The 24130-nt window shown below is 40.0% G+C and overlaps 1 protein-coding gene across 8 annotated transcripts in view; it reads left to right on the forward strand.

Annotated features, from left to right (window-relative positions):
• The first annotated feature begins 15391 nt into the window (after window positions 1–15391).
• Window positions 15392–24130, forward strand: part of CYRIA (CYFIP related Rac1 interactor A) — a 57256-nt gene continuing 48517 nt past the window's right edge. For 5 of the 8 annotated variants that reach the window (XM_074861535.1, XM_074861530.1, XM_074861534.1 and 2 more), the window contains exon 1: window positions 15392–15543. Coding sequence is in view for 1 of the 8 variants with exons in the window: in XM_074861528.1 (XP_074717629.1) it covers window positions 15506–15543 (38 nt within the window). In the remaining 7 variants the exon portion in view is untranslated. Of the gene's footprint in view, window positions 15544–15916; window positions 16249–24130 lie in introns of those variants that run through there. The other 3 variants (XR_012628003.1, XM_074861528.1, XM_074861532.1) reach the window with 3 other exon arrangements.

Here is a 24130-nt window from a genome sequence, read left to right on the forward strand (position 1 = left end):
AGTGTCAAGAAAATGTCATATGTTTACTACCAGGCAGCTAATAACTGCATATGGCCATGACAAAAGCACATCATGTTTCTAAAACTCAAAGGACTGAACAACCATGTAATTACTGGAAAGTCGAACACCTTCCTGATGGAATTGAGGACCAAGAAATCCGTAAAGAAGGAGAAGACGTGCAGGACTGAATCTGAATATCTTTCAAAGGCAGTTCTAAAGAACTGTACCAGAGTTCAGTACCAGCTCTTGTGCAGCCTGAAGATTTAATACTGAAGGAGGCATATACATATCGTTAGCCAGAGGACTGTGAAGCATCTATAAGTTAGTCAGATAAAGGATGAGAGAAACCTCAATCTAAATATTACATAAATATACGTGTTCCTATATTTACATTAAAACTGTGTTTTATAAGCCTTTATGGTAGTATTATTTATCTTTGTTCATATGCCTTCATAATGAGAAAACTGCTCTCTTTGGCAGTTCCCAGGTGGGTGACCTGTTTCTGTTCCCCATCCCCTAAGCCTGGAACTTGCAACAGCTGGACATCATAGTAATGGATCAAAGTTTAGGTATATTTAACACCTTGCTATTTCCCATTAATTGAAAACAGAAAGACCCAGAAAATTAAGTTTCATAGAAAGGAAAGAAAGTGAGATAGAGAAGATAACCTGCATTTTGTAGTAGTCAGGGAGGTGTGAATCCTTATTAAAAGTGATTTTATGTGGCTTAGGACTTTTTTTTGGCTCTGCGTTTAAAGCACATTAGTGATTATTGTAACATGGGGGTTTTTGTTGTAGTTCCATCCATTCTGTATCATCTATAACTATTGTATCTTTGGGAAAGTTATGAATATTGAAATTTTTTTACTCTCTTGAATTTTGCACCCTAGATTTTCAACAAAAAAACATGGGAACAAAGAAAAAAATTTAAACAAGTATTCCAATGAAAGATGGTCTCTATAAAAAAGATCAACTTGAAATAATCCAGTAGACTTCCCAGGAATGTTCTTTTACAAATATTGTCATTGTTGGAATGAATACCTCCTGCAGCCTAAACCTGCTACCATAACTTGTCTGAGTTTGTTACAAGACATCCCAGTAGAAAAAAAAAAAAAAAAAAAGGGGACATTTTTAAAGACATGTGATGACTCTTAAGGGTTATACTCATTGACTATGACACAAACTTCTAATGTTCCTAGTTTCACTTCCTACAATCAGCACTCTAGTATGTGCAGTAATTTTTTTTTTAAGATCTTATTTCATTAGCTCTTTTATTATATTTTATAGGGGTTTTTAGAACTGGTTACACAGAAGCTGCCAAGACCCATATTTGCCAGTTCTTTGAACAGTTAAGCCTTCTCTCAAGTGACCTCTCTGGTCACAGTTGGGACACCAGTCCTATAATTTGTTACTTTTCTTTTAGCATACTTATAAACAAAAGGTAACTGAAAGTGTATAACTCTAAAGAAGAAAAGCCATACAAGGCTTGATAGAGAACCGTTCTGGATGTTTACAAATGTATACAAACCTTTGACTTGTGATAGATACCATCTTGCAACTGAACGTCTGTAGTGCCACGTACAGATTTCTCAGGCAAAAAGCAATGAAATGCCCCAACAGATGTTGCAGGGCTGCCAGAAATGCCAGCCTCTGATGAAGATTCAGAACAGACCTGTACTAAAAAAGATCATTGGATTTTTAAATAACTATCAAGAAAAATGATTACTATTTTCTGACATAACCTGTGAGAAGACAGAATTTAAGAACTTTGCTTCTCTTAGAAAACTTTTTGCTCAAGCCTCGAATACTCAAGTTTTCATTAAAATTCATATTTATGACAGAAGTAGAGTTGTAAATTAATTATAACAGGACTGAATTTTGCAGGCCTTGGCCCTGCTGCATCATGGCAGGGGCCATGACTGACCCTGGTCCCCCACCCCAGGCTCTGGCACTGGGGAGCTGTGTAGGGGGAATGAGAGTACCCTTAGCTCTTCACACTTCTGCCCCTGCCCAGCACTCTGCTGTTCCCTGACACATCATTTAAAACACAGAAATTCCCAGCCCTTCCCAAGGCGTCTTCTGCAGAAAATGAATGGGAGCAGCTCAGTACTCCATATCCTTGGCATAGGACCTCTAAGGGCAGCTTCAATCAGAAGGAGCAGCCAGGCTGGCAGGCAGAGCTTTGCTCTTGGCCCTTGCCCTCAGTGTGCATCAGGAATGTGTTGACAGTTTGTGCCCCTCACATGGCTGAAGCAAAGTAACTATTTCTGCTTCCTAGAATGGGCTTAATTTGTGAAATAAGAGTGTAGATGCTTGCTCTAAAATGGCAGCCATCTTAAGCAAAGGCCCAAATCAAGGCAGTAGGAAACACTACTGATGAAATGTTGAGGTATCTGTAAAATAAAGGGATTTTGAGAACTGCTTTCCAGATTAAGCCATCAAATTTCAGCCTCAGCCCCAATTACGACAGCTTGCATTCATCACTACAGGCATCACCTATATGTTTTGAAATGACAGCTGCTATGGAAAGGTAAACTTCTATAATCATGTTACAGTTCTGTCAAATACATTGTAAGGCTTTTTATTCCTCTTTCCTTCTTAACATGCGTCATTGCTATAGCTATATGTCAATATTCCCAGCCCATTACTGCTGTTCTTAGCAACTTATCCAGGCCACCATATCCATTATGCCTTACTGAAGTGCACACAGCACAGCACAGTCCTAATGTATCCAGCTGTGAATGGGAAAACAAGGATGAAGAGTCACATTTTTCCTTAGTGCATGCAGGTCGTCTCTCTGTAATTAAAGCTGAGATTTTCTTCATCAGATTCTCCCTTAGCTCCCTGAAGTTCCACTCCCAAATGTCATTAAAACTCAATCTGTGCAATGTTTTTCTGTGCAAGGTATATAAAGTCTCCCTTGAGAACAATTGTTTCTGAAGTGATGGGTTTTTGTTGTGCTGTAAAATAGTCCTAATATTTCTGTATATACATGAACACAGGTTACTCTACACAGGCAAGTACTTTACAAGCAGTTTGAGCTATATCAGCTTATGCTAACATAAACTGGCCCTTGACAGCTATAGGACTATGTAGATACAGTATTATAAACCTTGTAAGACTTCAAAGATGAATTCTCATTATTAGAGATTTTTTCAGTTCTATTATATGCACAAGAAAAGGCTTCAGCCTGAAAGAAGGGAAACAGAATGCTCAGGTTTATTTCAGAAAATCTAATAAATATCACTGTTCATTTTCAGCTCTTACTTTACAACTTCATGCTTCATGTTTTCTATATAAAACTCCTCTTGGAATGTTTGTGACTTCTCAAAAACATTTCAGTCTAGAAGTTCAGTGCCAGCTAACTTTGCCTTCTATCATATTTTTCAATGACAAGAACGTGCACACATGTGTTTCCTGCTTGAGGTGAGGTTCATATTTACAGGATATGGAAAGTTAGCATGACAAAAGTAATGACTGTGTAGAAGGAAATTCACTTTCGTTAACAGGCATCCTATTTACTCTACTGTCACCTCGCATGATATGCCACATACCATTTCAGATACCAAAGTTCTCTCAGCGAAAACTTCCTGCACAGAAAATGGAAACTTTGACAAAAAACAACAATAACAAAAAAATATGGCTGACTTTATACCCTGGAAAAAGTATATCAGTTAGATCCTTTCCTCAGATACACCCACCTAGCTCCCATTGAGTCCACTGGTCACACATGAAATTGATTCCAGAAGATGATATTGAATTATTTTGTTTAATAAAAAATTGTTGGGAAAAAAAAAACTTTTTTTTTTTTTTACCCACTGCATTCCACTCACTGAGAGGCCTTCAAAAACATTTTCTAAAACCTTTTGAGTAAAGCTTAATTCTTCTGGTAGTGGCTGAAGGATTCCTAGTCAGCAGAAAAACATCCAGGGAGATTGAACAATGATCCTCAGCAGCTATCTATAGGATTACTGTGGGATGAAGAAGGAAAGGAGTAAATTTGCATTCATACATCCTCAAAAAATGGACCCAGAGACCCAGTCACTGACTTAGAAATACCACATCCAAGACAATGGCTGGATTCGCAATGATGAGGGAACTGCAGGGCTGAATGATACTCTGTCTACAGGTGGGCACCACCAGGCCGAGTCAATTAAAGGAAATAATTTTCCATGCACTTAACTACTACAAGCCCTCTGCACTTAAAAACTGGGCTCCACATGATTGGAACTCAAAGCACTGAAATTAGTATAAAACCAGGAGAAATTCCCATGAATTGGTGCAAAGATTTTTTTTTAAGTTTTTTTTCGAGTTTCTATAACAATAATGGAGAAAAAAATGTTTGAGTGGTGCCAGAAATGGCATACTTTGCATTTTTGTTTTAAAAATGAAATATTTTTGATGCCGATTTCACTCAAGTTTATAATCACCTGCAACAGTTCTTCTGCAAAGGTTATAACACTAAAATTTAAAAGGACAGAATTTACCCACATGAGAAATTATATCCTGTGAAGCAAGATTTGATCATAAGTCAGTTTATATGAATGATTGAATTGAGAGTCATGGAATAATATTCTTCTCTGCTCTGTGATGCATGAATTTAATTTTGCACAGTGATATGGATCACTGAAAATGACCATTTCCAGGGTTGTGGAAGAGCTTACCGCTGATTAGAAATCATAGAGTGCAACTGAATTTAGGTACAAAAAGCCTGCGAATCAGTTTAAAGATCTGAAGTTTTAGCTTTTGAGAAAAAATGTGTGAATGGTTCACTAGTTACTAAAATAGACCAAGTGTTACAACAGCAAGAGCATGTAGACGTTACTTGTGCAATAAAAATATGGGTGGTAACAAATTATATTGCTGTGAAGAGCAGATGAGAAGAGACGCCTACTGAAACCTGATGCTGCCTTTGAACTTTAAAATTTTGACTTAATAAGCTCTGCACTGGTGCTGCTTAGCAAAGAGCTGTCACGAAGGGCAGATTTGTTTCACACCAGAGTTGCTTTATTAAAAATCCTCAGCATTTCCATAAAGTCCTGATTCAGAAACAGAAGGAGGAGTTACACTGAACTTGACTGCTGACCTGACAATGAGAATGGAGCTATTGTACCCCGGACTGAATATGCATATCTGTGCTTCTTCTCGCTGAGCTTCACACAGCAGTTACCCCCGGAGAGAGGAACCCTTTAGAGATCTGAAAGTTGCTGACTGCCAGACACTGAAACTCTGAACCAGAGCCTAAAGTCAGTAGGTTTCATAGCTGTTAAGGGGTTAAAATGCAACTTTTAACCTTCTCCCTTTTTTTCTCCATTTGCTGTAGGGTGATCAAGGGACTGCAAGCCATGTGCAGCAGCATGGTCCATGTCGTCATCTTTGTGCTATTCAGCAAACTGCAAGCTAGATGCGCTCAATTAATAGTAAAGATTGTCAGGGAAGCAGAGCTGGAAAGGCTTATTTGGTACTGCATGAATTGAACCTGCTTGTTTGAATAAAACACTAATTACCTCACTGACTCTTTTGCATTAAGCCTCCTCTTTATACTGTGCTTTACTTGGTGGGAAGGAGTCAGTACAGTTCGGTACAAAATGTAATAGAAACTAATGCTTGGGAAGGAAAAACTCTAATGGCACATAATGCGTTGTTCACTGCATGGCTTTCCCTGTTACTGCTGAACTTTCAAGATAAAGAAAATATCAACTGTAACCATTGGTCACACAAGTAAAACACACAGAAGGGAAATTCATTCCCTCATTTTGAACCTCAGCAAAAGGCAGAGCTCCTTTCTGTTCTGCATGTAGTATTAGGAAGGCCAGCATCCACCCAAGTCACACTTTTTTCAGATTTTAACTGAATTTCAAACTCGGTGATGAAGATTGATCTGCTTATGATTTATTCTAGTAATAATGGCAAGAAAAGGTATTTTAGTTGTTTTCTCCTCTGCCATCTTTGAGATATAGAGGCTGTCTTACCCAGGATATTCTGTAATGCTTTTTCAATCTTCGTCTATGGTTTTCTTCTCTCTTCATCCTGATGGAAACTGTAGCGCAGTTAGACATTTTCTTGTTAAGGCTGCACTGAGACACAGCTCTCAGTTCAGTCCTACAGCTCCTTTTAAAAGTGATACCAGCAGCAGTAAGCCATTTCTCGCAAACAAAGAAATGTAGAAAATGCACTGAAAGACTTAAAGCAGAGAATATTCTTCATTCCTGTTATGAGATCTATAAGGAGCTGGCAAAAAGATTTTTATGAGTTTCATTTGTTTTATGCAAAATTACTTGTTATATAATTCAATGCTCAGTTGTTCCTTCTAACAACTGAATGAACATAATTTTTGTCAATGAAGAAATTGGTTTCTGTTGCCACCTATTAATGAGCTAGAAAAGACTGTTTGCAAATCATGTTGTCAGAGAAATACTTTGTTTTGCACCACAGTGATAAAGTTGAAATAACTGTATAAAGAAGAACTGCAGGATATCTAACTAGAACTGTTGCAAGAAGTAATGCCAATGCAACAAGACACTCTTTCTGATTCCTAGAAACTCCTTGTCACTACTGGTAAGTAAGGAGCTCTTCTCCCTAGAATAAAAACTCAAGGCAGCATCATGATGGAAGTTGTCTTTGGGGGCTTTGGGGTGAATGAATCCCAAAAGACGTAACAGGGAAGGGGACCGGGGATAAGGAGAGGTGTCATTATTGAGTAAACAGAAGAAAGTGAGATGGAATATGATACTTATTTCCTATTCATAGCAACTGATGGGAAAAATGAGACAAAGATTTACTGTCTATTGTATATTACTATTAGGGGGGAACTAACAGCAGTTTTCTAATGCCCATGAGAAGGTTATCAAAAAGATAGGCTCTTCAGAGTGATGTATGGCAGAAGGAGGAGATACGATGCATGCACATTGAAAAAAAGGGAGGTTCAGACTGGATGTAAGGAAAAGGTTTTTCAGCACAAGGACAGTCAGCCGTAGAACAGCTTGCCCAGAGGGGCTGTGCAGTTTGCATTCTTGGGGGTTTTCAAGACCTGACTGGATAAACACTGGAGTAACATGGTCTGATCTCACAGCTGACCCTGATTTGAGCAGAAGGTTGGACTAGAAACTGCCTGAGGTCCCTTCCAACATGAAATATTTTATGATCCTGTGATCCTGTGATTGTTCAATTTATTGTGGAAACAGGTCTTTTTCCACCCATATAAATGAACTTTCCATTTATCCTTATAATTGACTTGGCATTATCTACTGTTTGTTATAAACATCTGCTTGACTGCTGACTTTTCATAATTATTACTGTATTTATCTTTCAGATTAGTAATATTTTAGTTCATTTACACATAGACTCAATGCTTACAAGAAGAGATGTAAGGTTATTTAGAGAACTCAGGTGAATGCGTTTATTTTTCCTAGTTTAGATGACAGAAAAGGCCCAGACAGTTTCCTAATAATAAGTACATTTACCTTTTTTTAAGTAGTTTTAACATCATTTAGCAGGAGGATGGCATATGGGCTACAATTATTTTAATTGATAAAACAGAAAAATAATAATGAGCTTTTGGGAAGTGAAGAAAGCATTATCTGAACGTTCCTAACACTTCTATTGCTATGCTGTTTGTATTACAAGCTAGACAACAGATAGTCTAAGCTTGGAATGCCTAGATTGCAGAGGACTTAAATTGTTTTCATGTTGGCACCATCTCAAATGGAGTCTTTAACAGTGCTATTACACTTAAATTTTCTTTTAACTTTTGATTAAAAGAGAGAAGCACTCATTTTTAAAGAGGTACCATTCTTGATTTTTGAGATTTAAGGTGAAAAAAAAATTAATGGAATGTGTATTTTTTTGTCAGATGACTAAAACATGTAAGACAATTTTATTTATTCACCTTGTTCTCAAATAGAAATGGAAAATAAAACAGAGAGAAGCCAGTCTTCTACTGCCTTGCATGTAGTATAGGTCCTATACAGTTTGTGAAACATGGATAAAGAGAAATAGAACCGGGAAGAAAAAATTCATTAGATTTACACCTAGTGATTTTTATATATCCTGAGATTTGTTCTGGCACAGCGAACAACAGAAGAATCCAAGTGACTTTAGTAAAACTCATAGCATGTACTTTAAGGTTTTTTGCTGTAGTGGAAAAGCCAAATAATTGCAGAAAAGAGAATTCAGTTTTGAATTCCTTAAGTTCGCTGGGTGCTAAGCAGATGTGCACACCAGGAATAACCTGCCCATCCCTCTCCATGTTGTGCTGGAAGTTGTCACATTTACTCATGTCTTCTTGCAGAGTTGACAGGGTGATTGTATCATAATACAGTTCAGTCAAAACAAGGTCACCCAGGAAGGACCTACTACTTGAACTGTTTAACCTAACCTGTCTCATTTTGACTATATTAGCAAATCATCCCAGCAAATCTTTGGAGACAATAAACATGAGAAAGAAGTTGACAAACAGCTGTGAGTGGTAATGTCCTTTACCAATACAGTGGAACTGAGAAGATAACATCCACTTGCAAATTAATGCTCCTACAAAGGAGAGCCTGGATCCTGCAAATCCTTTCCAAATACTCTATGCAAGACAGGGTATTAGATCTGATTTGGTTTGTTGTATTCCTTAAACAATTGTGCTGCATACATAAAGCATGTGCGAAATACTGTATTTAAAGCTGCAAAGTTAAGATTTCAAGAATTAGGAAATATCAGAATCAAGACTTTAATATACCTTTCCTGTAGTCCAGTTGGTCAGCTACCCTGCTTCCCGGCTGAGTCAGAGGCTACGTGTGTTGGTTTATAAACAGCGGACATACATGTATATGGAGTTCGCAAAAATTTCATAATGTATATGTATTGGGATCCACACTGAGATTGTATGGGCAATTCAAACCCTGGCTTTTCCTATTACAAAAGCTAAGAATCTAATTTAGCAACACAACCATTACTTTACCACACTTGTGTAATTTCCTGTAACAACTGCTCATCACCAAACTGGAGTCCTGACCTTTTAACTAACAAAGTTTCCAGTCAAAATTAAGTTCACTGACTGCCATGTAGCAATGGGGCAAAATTAGATGGCTGAAATTTCCATTTTCATCAGCTATGTCTTCCTCTCTGACAGACCCTGTTGTACTCAAGGAAGGCTCTCCTGGTTATCTCATGAAGCACGTTCTGAATATTGTGCTGGTAGGTACCATGAACGAAGATAAATCAAAAAAGCGGTCCTAGGCCACCTGAAAACTTTAGTGGCTCAGGACTTGCTTCAGAAACTGTTCAACCGCTCTTGCTTGTACACTTAACTCTGATACAAGGACAGGAAAAGTGACTGAGGAGAATTTCAGTTGTCCAATTTGAATTTATTCTGGGTATAACTGAATCCTACTGGTCAGCAGTGGAAGATTATTGCCTTAGAGTGGAACAACAATAGTTATCATGTTCACTGAAGACTAGCTGGTAGGGTTCTGGTTCAGTCTACCAGCTATGCTGCTACAGAAAGCTTTATTTATAACTGTTGCTTTAGAACTGACTATATAGGCCTGGCTGTACTCAGGTTCAGTGGTTTTGATCCAGGCTGAAAGCTCCCGAAGAACACAAGTTAAAAGAGGAATTAATTACTTTTGTAAACGTTCTGTGCTTATGAGGGTATTATATGCAGTCCATTTCTATAAACGGAGCTTTCTCCCAGCTGACCTCCTTAGATCTTCTCAAAACAAACAAAAAAGGTTTTGATAATAATAGAATATACTGATGATACATAGGTTTCTGTAAACTTTCTTCTATAGCAAATGCAAACAAATCATTCACACATACCCACCAAAATCAGAAGACAGCTTTCTAAAAAATGTCCTTCCAATGACATTCACACAATATAATAGAAACCCCATATATATCACTCAAACTTAGTGTTTACTGTAGATAGGGTGTTAGCTTATCAAGTTATCAAGTCAGCATGCATAGATGTGGTCAGTGTTTGGAGCCTCTGCTCTTCCACTTCCCTCCCTAAGTTCTATGCGAGTTAATAAAGCAGAAGCAGGGCTGTGGTGTGGGAGATAATCATTACTTCACAGGACACAGCTTGGGTTGCTACTGCTTTCCATTTTGGAGTACAAGTATGTGAATCATGTCAGATAAACATTTTAGCTGGGTAAATACATTGAAGCAAATGTTTACTAGATTATTTTAAAAAAATAAAATATGACTCATATAGATTCCTAGTCATCTATCTATAGCTCTGAATGATGGAAGTTATCCATCTTGAATTCTCATGATTCTTGCAGTATTGGTTACTTCATTTGCATAAAATGAATAGAATAGATTGTTACGAATCCAAAAATATACGGTTGCCAGGATACATCTTGCTAGATGCAAATGAAAATGGGTTTGTGCCGACCAGCTTAAAATAGTTTGGTACTTAGACATTTTCTTATTAACATTAATAGTGATAAATGAAACATTACATATCCAGTGATCTATTAAAATCTTACTATTTGTTTTGCAATAGAACTAGTATTTCAAGCAAATCTGAACTAATATTTGTACAATGTAATTCCACTAAAATATCCTGCAATTTCATTACAGAAACAGCATACAGAATGAATAAATATTCCATGTTTGCTTCTTGATAAACTTTTGAATTCAAAAGATATGTTTCCTGTCAATTGTTGTTATGATTTTCAGTGTTACAGCATTAACAACAAACATCTATCAGCATATAGGAACACTATTATTATGCTTTGTCCATGTACATGTGGATAAGGCAGTTACAGTTGAGAACCATACCCAAAGCAAGTCCTAGGGTCTAACCACATTCCTATACAATTACATAGCCAAAGTCCTGTTATTTAATGTGTATTATTCCGACTTGCTAAAAAATGACAAAAATATATATTTTTTTATTTTAAGCAATATATATTGTAAATCTGGACTGTTTTTAAGCTGTATGCATGCATACTGATACCTTTAAAAGCCTGTACCAGAAGCTTAATCATATCACTTTCCTCAGTAGCTTAATTTGGTAAGATTGACAATGAAAATGAGTCTGCATTGAATGCCTAATGAAGATAATTAATATATAAAATAAATACATTTTTATTGTGTGCCATTCAAGGTGTGTACATGTATTTTAAAGGGGATTATATTTCCTATATATTGACTTCCAAACAGGTGGATATACACAGGTCAGATTTCCAGCTGTATTCAGTGGAGACTCCTGTATTTTTGGTGAGCAGAGTCGCTGCTCTAATCTGCCATGGTTGGGCCCTTGTCAGCAAAGGGCTGGCTGCCCATGCTTCTTCCAACATCATGCATCAGCTGATACAAGAAATAAACTGGGGGTTTACTGCAATAAAGGCTGAGAAGGAATGCTCTTCAAGCTGAAGATATCTATAACAGTTGAGATGCAGAAGTTTTCTCTGACCCCTTACTAACGGTTGGTTCTTTGAGAGGAGAGAAAAATAATGACAAAACCACAGCAGCACAGTTCTCTCATAGGAAACAACTTCAGACACAATTCAGAGTTGTAAAATGATAGATTGCCTCCCTCCCCTCCTCTTTGGTTTTGTTGTGTCTCAAAAGTTACTGGCTTTACTCCTAATTTTAAGTGGCATAACTGAGAAGAAAATTATGTCCCTAAATTCCAAAACAGGACTGAGGTCCATCTTCACAAGTGATGAACAGCTACAATTCCAAACAATATCAGTGGTACTGTGAATTATGCAAGTGATGACAGGATCATACTGAATATTCATATAATTTACTTCATAGAATATATTAGCATTATCCTTTTTTTCCATGTTAACCACAAAAATAAAGTACTTCCAGACTGAGGAGATGATTAAGGGGCTGATTCAACCGCCACTGAAATTGAAGACACTTTCCTTTGAATTTGGTAATCTCTGAACTGGGCTCTAAACCTTTCTTTTCCTGAGAATGCTCTTTGTACTAACCTTCATCATTTCAGTCTGCACGGAGCTAAAATGAGCATTAAGAAAGATGTCCTTTTATTCCACAAATCAACTCCTACATGTAATACTTGAGAAAACTGCTAGATAAATACATTAGTTCTGCTTAGCAAGTTAAACATCAAAAGCTGAAAACTCATGTTCCCATCTGTTCTGAGATCACTGGATGCTTCCAGATGATTGTTAGTGCAATTCTGCATAAAGCTATGAGTTTCAAGAGTTGCAAGACACCTTACTCTACAAAAGACTAGACAACACTGTTCCAGGTAGATAAAAATTCAAGTATTTACCAATATTGTAGATGACTTTATGAATCATTCCTGTTAAAACGAAAACCTCTACATCACCATTCAAATTACAGCAGATGTTATAAGGCCAGCATCTAAAAAAAATTGGGACACTGCTGCTGCGCTGCTATGTCCCAGCTGAGCCATAGCAACTGGTTGTGTATACATTGTCATAACTGTGAAATAAAACGTGTTAAATTCCCCTGAGATTTGTGATTGCAAATCGATTTGGATGGGATTCAGTGTGAAAGTCAGACTCCTAAATTTTAGATGTCTGTATGCAGGTGTCTAAGTTTCCACTGCAGTGAAGACAGATTCACTCGTGTAACAATGGGCATTCTGAGCTTTACCTGAGCTAACTCTATGGGTCACAGGACTGCTCTGGAAGAGCAGTAGAAAACAAGGCAAGATACCCAAGGGCATCTTAAAAAGCCCTGAATGTTCCTGCTTATCTCACCCATGGATCAGGACCTGGGCCAACAGAGCCTGGGTAGTTTTGAGCTGTGATACCACAGACTCTTAGTGGCTGGTCCATCGTGTTGTTTCTTGTGATGTGTGAGACAACATATGAAAGCACCAGACCTGGACCCTACTACTGACTGTACTGGGAGGTTAGACACCTAATTAATGTCTAAGAACATGCAGGTGTCTGTATACATAAATTCAGAAGCACAATTTACCTGTGTAAATGCAAGCACATCCTTTCATATGAGAAAGTTTATGGTGTTTGAGGTACTGGGATGGGGGCTGGTAGAGATGAGACAGAACTTTATAGGAATCCTGCACCTCCTCAAAGCAAAAGCTGGGCACTATGTGAGATCCCTCACAGAGTCCAAGTGATAAGAGATAACTTTACTGAGGAATCTGAATGCTACTGATGTGCCTCAAACTGAATTCGTCTCACACCAGCACTGGGATAACAGTTTCGCAGAGACAGTTACTGTGGCTTGGCTAATACACAAGTAGCTGGTTAAACAATTATTTGCTGGTCTCTAACGTCATTGTCCAAAGCTGGGAATCTGAAATCTATCACTCCCCTGCCATTCCCCCTACAGGCTGTTCAACTTCAGCCTTATGGTAGTCTGTGACGCTAAAGCTACGTAGATGTTCTACAGTTCATTTCATCAATACATAACAGTCCCTTTGTTTTGACAGGATTTAAAAGTTGGGCTTTTCTAACTCTTAAATACTACCCATATCCAGAATCAAAATATTCTTCTGGCTAAGTCCCTGACACATTCAGTGCAGACAATCTAAGAGCATGCATAACATGCACTAATAGAGTCAGAATATTTCCAAATGATGGGTGACAGCTGCCTCTCCTTTTGTAAAAGCATCCAGTTAAAGACACGTCCGTTACTCAGCAGTCAGAAAGCATGCCCCAGAAAAATAAGTAAAAGGGGACATTAAGCTGCCAGCTGGGAATCTGAGGTTCAGTTCTCTCTCCTGGTTCAAGTTTTCCATGTGACTGTTCTTCCCACTTGAAAGTGGAGCAATGCTATTTAGTTCTTTTGAAAGGTACTTTGAGACTTGTGGATAAAAAATGCAAGCCAGCAGCTTAGTGTTCTACTAAGCTGGGTGCTGTAACGGTAGCTATATTAAATATGTGCTACAGTAACAGACACCAAGCCTTTTAATAGACTAAGTATGTCACTCGAATTACTTTCTAACTAGAAAATTTGGAATTTTCAGACCAAAGAAGAACATTTCAAGGACATCTGGATACAGCCTGGGTAAAGGCAAGAAGTTAAATCGTGTAACTGATGCTGCCCTGGGACACTTGCTCAGTGGGAGTGACAGGCCAGAGGGTCAAGTCAGCAGCAGAACCCACGTGCTCACAGTTGTACCAAACCACTTGGCTTCACAGCGCTTCAAAACTTGCCATATTCATGAGAATCACACCTCTCGGTGTGCACAGGCCCTATCTTCGAGGCGTCTGCCCCAGGCAGAACGCGGCTGTGAACTCTCAGGTTCACTGGCACAGTGCTGTCATGGCTTTGTGGTCAGCATCATGGCTTCTCACATCTAAAAAGCTCAGCAAGCAAAACCCTGGTATGAACAAATAACCAGATATTTCTAAGCTGTACTTCCAATATTGTTACTTGTAGGCTTCTTTCTTTCTTTCCTTTTCTTTCTTTCTTTCTTTCCTTTTCTTTCTTTCTTTCTTTCCTTTTCTTTCTTTCCTTCTTTCCTTTTCTTTCTTTCCTTCTTTCCTTTTCTTTCTTTCCTTCTTTCCTTTTCTTTCTTTCCTTCTTTCCTTTTCTTTCTTTCCTTCTTTCCTTTTCTTTCTTTCCTTCTTTCCTTTTCTTTCTTTCCTTCTTTCCTTTTCTTTCTTTCCTTCTTTCCTTCTTTCTTTCTTTCTTTCCTTCTTTCTTTCTTTCTTTCCTTCTTTCTTTCTTTCTTTCTTTCTTTCTTTCTTTCTTTCTTTCTTTCTTTCTTTCTTTCTTTCCTTCTTTCTTTCTTTCTTTCTTTCTTTCTTTCTTTCTTTCTTTCTTTCTTTCTGCAAATGACTCATAGACTGGCTTTTGGGGAAGGGGGAAACCAAGCCTCGGATAGCCACTCTTGCAACTTTAACCTTATTTAACCCTCGAAACAGCAAGAGGAAGTACAAAGTATTTTCACGAGCTGTGAATGGGCTCAGATCTGGTCTTGACGTCTTGAGGAAGTGCTGCCTTCTGCACAGCCAGAAACGCAAAAAATTTATTTCCAGTCCCGCCGAACTCAAGCATGTACACACACACAGTCCCGTCCCCCCTCCGCCCAGAAAAGAGCCCACCGGCTGGGCGGTGAGGGCTTGGGGGCGAACCGGGGGGATTTGGGTCAGAGCCGATGTCCCCGGGAGGGGGTGCAGCACGGGTTACAGCCACACGTTTCCCTGCCCTTATTTCTAAGCAGACACCCCAGATCCCTCCCCCCGCCCACCGGGCTGGGGAGCCCGAGAGTCCCCGCGCAGGGTCTGTGCGGAGGTGGGGACCCCCCTCCCCCGCCGCCTCTTCTCCCGTGCCCCTCGTCCACAGCCGCCGCCTCCCCCCCCCCTCCCCGCCACCGTCCCGGGGACCCCTCTTGCCCCCCCTGCCGCCCCCAGCCGGCAGCGGCGGCGGGAGGCGGGTCCGAGGGAGCCGCGCCCGCCCGCCCGCCCGGGGCCGGCCGCCGCCGGGAGCCGCACGCAGCCACCGCGGGGCGGGCCTGGGAGCGTCGCGCTGGGCCGGGCCGGGCTGGGCCGCGCCGCGCAGCGCCGGCGGCTGTCTCGGAGGCGCAGGGCATGGACGAGGGTCCCTGCAGCGGCGACCGGCGGCTGAGGTAAATGGGGCGGGGGAAGGCGCGGCGGGGCCGGGCGCTGCCGGGGGTTGCGCGGGGGCGGGCGGGCTGAGCCGCCTCTGCCTCTCGTTCCCGCAGCGCCCGCCGCATCTGCGGGGCGGGGACGGGGCTCTGCAGCCCGCGGGCTTTCTCCAGCCGCGGGGCTCCGCTCGCCCCCCTGCCCTCTCCGCCGCGCCGACCCCCGCGGCCGCCTTTGTGCCCGCTCCTTGGCCCGGGGTCACCCCTCCCCGGCCGGCCCGGGCCCCCGGCGCGGCTGCCCCTGCCCCTGGCACCGCCGCCGCGGGGGCGGGCGGGGACGCAGCCAACTGTTGCCTGGGGAAGCGGCGGCCGCGGAGCGTTGCCAGCTCCTGTGGCAGCGGGGCGGGGAGCGCTGGCAGAGCTCTCGCTTCGCCTCGGCTACCGGCTGCCTTTGGAAGGGCATCGGTTGCGGTGCGAGCCCCCGCGGAGATTCCCCGGTTGGCCTCGCCCCAGCCGGGGGAGAGGCTTCCCCGGGCACAGGCCCTGCGGGTGGAAGTCCCCGGGTGCTCGTTGCCAGGCGGTGAACGCCGGAGCCGCCCGGCTGCGGGGGAGAGCAGCGGCGGTGCGGGGACCTGCCTGTGCCCGCTCCCGGGCCCAGGGAAGCCTGGCTTAACTCTTAGCGCTGGCCGAGGATCTCAGCCAAACAACACGTCGTAGTGCCGTGCTGGAGTAAGTACGCCTGTGCTGTAGTCGGGGGAGAAAAGGGGATTAAGCTCACAACTTTGATCATACCGAAAACTTTCTATTCCAGGTGCTGGTGGTTGTTGAGTGCAGGGCGCTATAAACGCCCAGAGGGATGTACCTAGGCGTGAGATGAAAAACACGATCTGTAATACTGCATTAATCTCGGTGTTTGAATCTCTGTCCGTGTTGATATGCGTTACAGTGAACAGATATCACGCTTGCATCTATTCTTCCCATTATTATTTTTTTCCCTAATTTAATTTCAAGACCATTTAGCTTTAATTTTATTTATCTGGGTTTTATTATGCTAAGGTCTTGGTAATACAGGACGCCACTGTGTAGAATCAAATGCTGCATAATTCACTGGCAGCACAGCAAGACTTTTGCTAATAACTTGCCGAGGGTGGTGATGTGCGTTGGTTTCCAGCCTGTTCCTGGTAGTCTTTCGTTGCCATACAGCCCATCTATGCACTCTGGTTTTGTTTATCAGCTCCTAAAGGCGGTTTATATGTGTATGGAGAAAGAGTCAGTTAAGAGGGCCAGTGATGTTTTTGCTTTGCTTCTCCGTCTCTCACCATCTGAAAGGTCAGGAAAAAAGGAAAACGACTAGCTGTGAACTCTTAGGTGGGGAGATCTGGAACAAAATGCTGTCGTGACATGAGGTTGCCTTCTGGGCAAAGAATTTCACATGCTCAGCACTGCTCAGCAAAAATACCCCAACTCATATTACATAGGGAAGAACCAAGCTGATACTTCCCTTTTCTCTGTTATGCTAATTTTTACATTTTTATAACATGTAAGGAAGAGTTATACATCAGCAATGTACTTCTTTATTTTTTTAAGGAATAAACTTTGTAATTTCCCATGTTTAATTCTCCTTTCTACTCTCCTGTAATACCCCTACCCTCCCACCTCACTGGGCCCAAATTAAAAATGAATGCTAAAGCTCTACTACTCATGAATTTAGCTTTCCTAGGGTAGACTTTAAAAAATGTTTTAATGAAATGAAATTACAGATTATGGGAATAGCATGAAGGGTTTGACTTAAATTCATAAAAAGCATAAAGCAACTACGCATAGCAACTCAGAATAAAATTCTTCAAGTTCAATTTGAACCAGTATAGTATAGTCTATCTGGTCTTTAATGTTGCACTTAAATGTAAACTATGGCAAGTATAAGCGAGGTTCTCTGGGTTCTTTATATGGTTTCTTAATGAGTGCCCAATATTTTATTGTATCCTGCTCTGTACTTTTTCACTACTCTCCTGTGCTGTTTTTGCAGTGAGGCTTCATTTTTGCTGTGAACTTCTGCTCTTTACTAAAACTAGAAAATAAACAAATAGCAAGTAATTAAAAAGACACTGTATGCCAGTAATTAAAATAAAAAATACTCAGCTAATTCACCAAGTAAAAATGATGATCATCTTGGATACTACTGCGTAGTTACCATCAGCAGATGTCATTTTGCCATAATAGTGAGTCTGTTAGTGAATTTTACAGTGTTGGGAAGATAATTCATTGTTAGTGTGCTTAGCTTGTTCTCATGACATCATTTTTTGACACTGTTTTGTCAGGCTGAAATATCTTGTCCTCAGCGGTATGGTAGTCTCACAAAGACATTAAGGATTTGCATGTGCAGTATGTTGCGGATTTCCACATGTTACGTGTTATACAAAATGAGAGCTTAAAATGTGTGTCAAAAATACTAGATGTTATTTAGGTGAATAACTATTTCCATGGTTTAACAAGTAATATTTTATATGTGTACAGATACTATAAATAAGACGTCTTTAATCAATCATATTTATATGTATTTCCAAATACCCTTTTAATTAGAGTTTTTAGAGAAACTGTAAAAGAGTTTTGTAGAATCACTGTCATTCTTTAGCACTAGGTGCATAATGCATGCAGTAGCACATAAACTTGATCATTCACTTAACACTTACAAAATGGAAAAATACTATTCTATAACCAAAACCTGTATGTAATCCAGATGTGATTAGGTCTCCTATTAAATCTCTGGAGACAAACTGAGTATGCCAATGTGACCTGTAACATCAGCGGACAGGGGAATATGCATCCTAATAATATATATGTTGATTCAAAGGAGCCAAAACCTCTTAGTGTTTCCTCCATGCTGAATTCAGTATGTATTTGGATCAGTTTCAGTGTTATCAATCATTCTTTTAGCAACACTTTCTCCTCATGTTATCTAGGAATGCAAAACAGTAACATTAAATCAGAGAAAACAGTTTGAGAGGCATGAATTAAAATATTTAATATATGGGGCAGCTTGAGAGTTGCAAAAAACTCAGTCATAAATTTGAATTTTGTTGTTTAAATTAAAATTTTAATAGAAGCTGCTATGCACTTGTGTGAATGATGTGAGATGTACAGGTCCTAATTCTTGTGTAGTACTGAATTACCATTCTTCTACTTTCACAGAATTCCAATTCACACTTCCAATTAAAATGAAAAATGTGTCTTTTTTTTCTGTCTTCATATACTGCTTGATACAAGTTCTTGATTTAAACTAGTAGCAATAGTTGCTTCTACAGGAAAAATAACAATAATAGATATAGGACAAATACCTTTTAGGACAGATATGATGCAGTGCAACCCTGACACACAGGTACTTGAAAGATTTTTATTTAATATTGTGAATTTTAAATGTTTAGAAATAATTTCATGCTTGGTATTTTCATGTTTGCATTAAGTTAAATGTCAGTCTTAATTCAGAGACGGTTACTTTTGCATGCTAACAGATGAAATATTCTTGTCTAATTTATGATCTTGTCAATAGACTACAAAACCGGTGCTCTATGGGACTTCTTTGTGCATTTTATCCTGTTCTTCCTGTCCATGATAATACTTTTGTAGGGCTGTTTGTAGTGGCAGTGGACAGGTTGACTTTTAACATCATGGTTTGGATGACCAACAGTGCAAAAGCTGAAGCTAATGCACAAGTCTGAGGCTTATTTTTGAGTAAATATGTGTAAGGAATTTGTGAAGTTTGTAAAAGGTGAAAAGTTCATTTTGAAGGTTTCTGTGGCAGTGCAACTTGTAGTGCTATGTGTGCCCATCTCAAATGCTAGTCTGGTTTGGTTAAAGTCTTAAGTTAATAAACGCGATTCATGAATGTCCCTCGAACCTGTTGAAGAGCATCGATATGTCATGGGAGTTGTCATGTCTAGAATATGGCATGGAGCATACTGGGATCTGGAGTTCGGTCCCCTGCTTGCCTGTGGTGAGCTCTGGATGACTGAGTCATATATGGGTACTGGAGTTCACACAATTTAATAACGCTATGGAGGTGGTTTGGTGTTTTTAAGGGGATGTGTAGGCTTACACTGACATTTTAGATAAAAGCCATTCTGTACTCTCTTACAGCTCTCTGATACGCATAGACTGAAAATCTAAGTTAGAAGCTTTTTTTTTATATATAATTTATGGGATTTTGGGGGGGAAGTCCTTCCCCTTGTTGTATTACAGCCTGAATTCATAAATTATTTTACAATTAGATGCCTCAAAGCTAAGGTTGATGTTCTTAAAACTCATGTCTGAAAGCACACAGTTGTCTGTATTTTTTACTGTGAAGAAAATGAGATGCACAGAGCTTCATTTCTGCATCCATCCAGAGCTGTTACCACCGTGACTGTTCTGGAGAGTGGCATCTCTCTCCTGCCTAACTGCTTTTGGCATCCTGAGATAGGGATGTTCCCTCAGGATTTGAAAAGCTTGTTTTGCTAAGAAATAAGTAAGTAAGCTATTTACAAACTCGAGGAAGAAGCATTTGCAGTGATGTTTATCTCTCCCTCTTCTTATATTTGATGGTGCATTAGTTATGTCCCTTACTCCTGAAGTGTGAAGCTTGGTTCTCGTGTCCCCTCTTTAGCTTGAAGTAACTTGAGCTCATATGTCCTTCTTCCCAGGAGAGTGCAACAAGCAGCTGTCCTTTATTTCACCTGCAACTGTGTTAATTCCAAAAAAAAGAATTAGACCAGAGGGAGAGTGACTTCTGCTCTGTGATTAAGGCATTCAGGTGAGGGAAATCTGGTTTCTATGGGTGTTTCATTCTTTCGTCCAGTAAATATTTCTTCATTTCATAGCTTCAGCAGGAGTAGTCTAGGACACACTATAGTCTGTGGGTTAGGGCACTACCCTGATGTGCAGAGATGTGGTTGTGAACCAGCTTCTCAGCCTGGAAAGAGCCTACCACCCACTTTTACTTCCTCTGTGGTTGCTTTCCTGATGCTTTTAAATTGCTCGATAGTGCTTGGGGGCATGCTCCTGCCTTCTCATCTGAAACTTCAAAATTGCATGACTTCTTTCCTCATCAGCTTGTGAAAGGGATGACTTTGTATCTTGCTCCTGGGGAGGCCTGAGGGTTTTACAACCCTTTTTAATAACATAGGTACTACTTGAGCTTCCAGGATAGGTGATGTTTAAGGTACACCCTTCACAACTTTGTTTCCTATTAGGTTAGATGGCTTCCTGCTTACTATCCCAGTTATCTTAATTTCCATTATATAACCAAATTTATTGTAGCCAGGCTCAAAGTTCTCCTGGGAGTCCATTTTATGCTTCTGGTTTCATATGGACAAGTAAATCTAAGAAAAGTGTAGATTTTGAGGGAATGAAGGTGAGAATTTGGCAAGACTGAGGTTCCCTTCAGAAGAAAGTCTTTATTTTGTGATGAGAACACAGTTTGAGCCTAGTTTGATTCAGTTGTCCAGCACAGGCATCTTGTCTTTGCTGAGATGCTTTATGACATTGTCTGCATCTATGCTTGGCTAGCAGATGCAAGATGGCCAGAAGACCCTTGTTCTGCTTGAACTAGCACCTACTGGGAAGGCGGGATATTTTAAGATAGCTCCGTACTATTTGCCTCAGCAACTGAACTGAGCCCAGTAGTGTCCTAAGACTGTTGTTGTCTAGGCTGAATGTGGTTAGACTGAAAAGCAGGAGGAAGGTGGTGTTTTCTTGGTTTTCAAAGACATTTTAAGGAAAACCTGCTGTTTTATTTTCTTTACTGTGAGTGTATTTGGTACCTAGCCTGATCATTATAATTTTCATTTTGCAGCTGCCCCAGATTAAGTCTGGAAGGTTAACTTGAGTTAATGGCTTTCTGAGAAGAGAGGGAGAAAGTTCGTCTTCTGGTTTCTGTCATGCATATTAATAGGGGTGTGGAGCTGTGGGGCAAAAATTCATTACTGTTTGTTGTTAGCTGGTATGGAAATGCAGAGTGATGGTGCCACTTAGAGAGTTGAATTGGCTTTGGAGAAGAAGGAAAATTCTCTCTGGTAACTGATCCATATGATCCTATCTCCGGCAAATTGATTCCAGGATTGTGTTTAAATAGCCTTCATGAGAGATGTGCAGTGGTATTTATTTGGTACAGATGATTTGCTGGTCCTAATTTTTCGGAGAGAGTTCATTTAATGCTGTGAAAATTGGGGGAGGGAGACAATGGTGAGGGGAAAATTTTATAATACTATTCCTCAGAGCTGTTCAAACTTGTTTAGATTTTAGAAAGCTGGATTGTTAATTTGCTATATTTCCAGAAATAATCTAATTTTGTCTCAGTTATACTTTCTCCCACCCACATATACATGTTCTGACTCCTTGTGCTGAATTGCACAGTGTTTTGCTTCAAGGATCATCTGTAGACTGTTGGTGACTCCTTCAGATAAAGATTCCATGACCGACGTTGACATCTTTAGAAGCTTCTGGAAATAAGTCTGTAATCATCTCCCTAATAACTGATGGCAGCAGAGGAAATGGGAGCTGATATTCTGTAACCGTTTTTCCTATGTTTTTATTATTAAAGCATAAATGCCCTGTAGGACTGGAGGACTTCCTTCACCCTCTCCCAAGGCTGTGCTGCAGCAGAGCTCTGTAATACCAATTACTGCAGGGACAGTTTGCAGTTCCAAATGAGATCATGATGGGGATGCTGGAAAATGAGTCTCTCAAAATGTGTTTCATGCTCTGAATACTTGAGAGATTTTGTTAGAGTGAGATACTTAGGTCTACGGGGTTTATGGTTTTAATTAGAGGAGGTGTTAAAAAATCCACTTACTATTTTGCATCAACATCTCTTGTATTCAAGAGGAAAACAGAAGATATTTCCTGATCTTGAAGTATTCTTGGAATGTGTTGCCTGTAGAACTGATTTGTATTTCTGCAACTAGATAATCTTACTACTTTATTTTATTTTTTCCCCAAAGACAGGGAGAGAGCATACATATTAGATGCCTTAGAAGTATAGATAATCTGCTTGTCCATTTTTATACTGTGAGACAAAAAATGATTGGTGTCTGACTACTTACGCCTTTGTTTTACTGAGGTTTTGATTCATTATGGCACAGACAGTATCATGTTGTCCTTTACTGAACTAAAAGTAAATCCGCCAAAAAAAATCCCCTTTTGTTCTGCTGCTGAGGAACACTGTGGGCTGCCAAATCCTGGCAGTCTGAGTCACCACAATTGTAATAAAGTGTTTGTACTTTTGCGGTTGCTGTTACTCAGTGTCTTCTAATTTATTCGTAAGGCAAAGGGACACCTACAGGTTAAAATACTACTTTTTAAAGAAATATTCCATGTTTATTTGTCAAAAGAGAATACACACTGGTAACGCTTCAAAGATTCCAAGGAGCAAATGTTAATCAATTAATTAACAATAAGAAATACATATATTTAACAAATTTCATTTTCTTTGTAAGGGCAATGTTAGACTTCAAAAAGTAATGGGATTATTTTAAACTCCTTACTGAACTCTGCTGTTTTGGCCATCTGATCTCACCTGATAATGGTCTGATAACCAGGGATACTGTTTCCTTCCTTAAAAAAAGTAAAATAATGTTTTAGGGACAGAGACTCTGACCCTGGAAATGCTTATCTGTATTTTAGCTTTGATGCGTGGGCTGTGACCCAGCAAGCATAACTCATGTAGTTGAATTCAGGATCACTCCCAAACAAAGCAGTCAAATATTAAGTTGCAATATTCAAATAAAACTCAGAATGACTGCACATAAACAGCTGAGGGAAAGCAAGGTGATTCTGAATCAAGGATGGGTACTGGTAAGGCTGACAAATACGTTCCCTGATGCCACAGAAGATGTGCACAGTGTCCTGCAGGTGGCTGCCCCTACGCTGGGGTGGTCTGGCTGGTGTGCCCTGTCACTTGTGCTTGGGCAGGAGATGGGAGTTCCTACAGATTCTTGATCCCATCAACTGTGCATGGAGAGGAGATGGGTTTCCTTATAATTTCTCAATTCTTTAGCTATTTATGGGTAGGAGTCCTCATGATTTAGGCTTTTAACTCTAATATCAGTTATTGAGACAGAAACAATTATTTCTTTCTTTCTATTGATAAAAGAACAACAAGGCTTTTATTACTTTTTTGCCTGATACTTAGGGAATTCTGTATGTCATTTACCTTTCTCTAGTGTTGAGCTACTGAAATTTCCATGGTTCTCTCAAAAAAAAAAAAAAAAAAAAAAGACAACTTCAGATTATTAGTAACTTTCCCTGACTCTGTCTTATAGAGCTGCTGAAGAAAAGGAAGGTGGACTGAGCTGGGTGTGGGTGGTGGGCACTGAAGTGGTGTGGGACATGTATGTAAATTCATGTGGCAGAAAGTAATTTTAATAGCTGCTCTGCATCATACTATGACTACAGCTGTTTCCCAAATAAGAGGTTCACATGCTATTGACAGGACATTCACACAAAGAAAGGAGATGGTAGATAAGCAAATGCAAATATATTACATGCCCTTTATCCTTTAGTTTTAATACATTCTCATGACAAGTTCAGCGTGAAACACTTGGTGACATGTAATTATATATGCATTAAGTAAATGGCA

Source organism: Strix uralensis, chromosome 3 (assembly GCF_047716275.1).
Source record: "Strix uralensis isolate ZFMK-TIS-50842 chromosome 3, bStrUra1, whole genome shotgun sequence".
NCBI lineage: Eukaryota > Metazoa > Chordata > Aves > Strigiformes > Strigidae > Strix > Strix uralensis.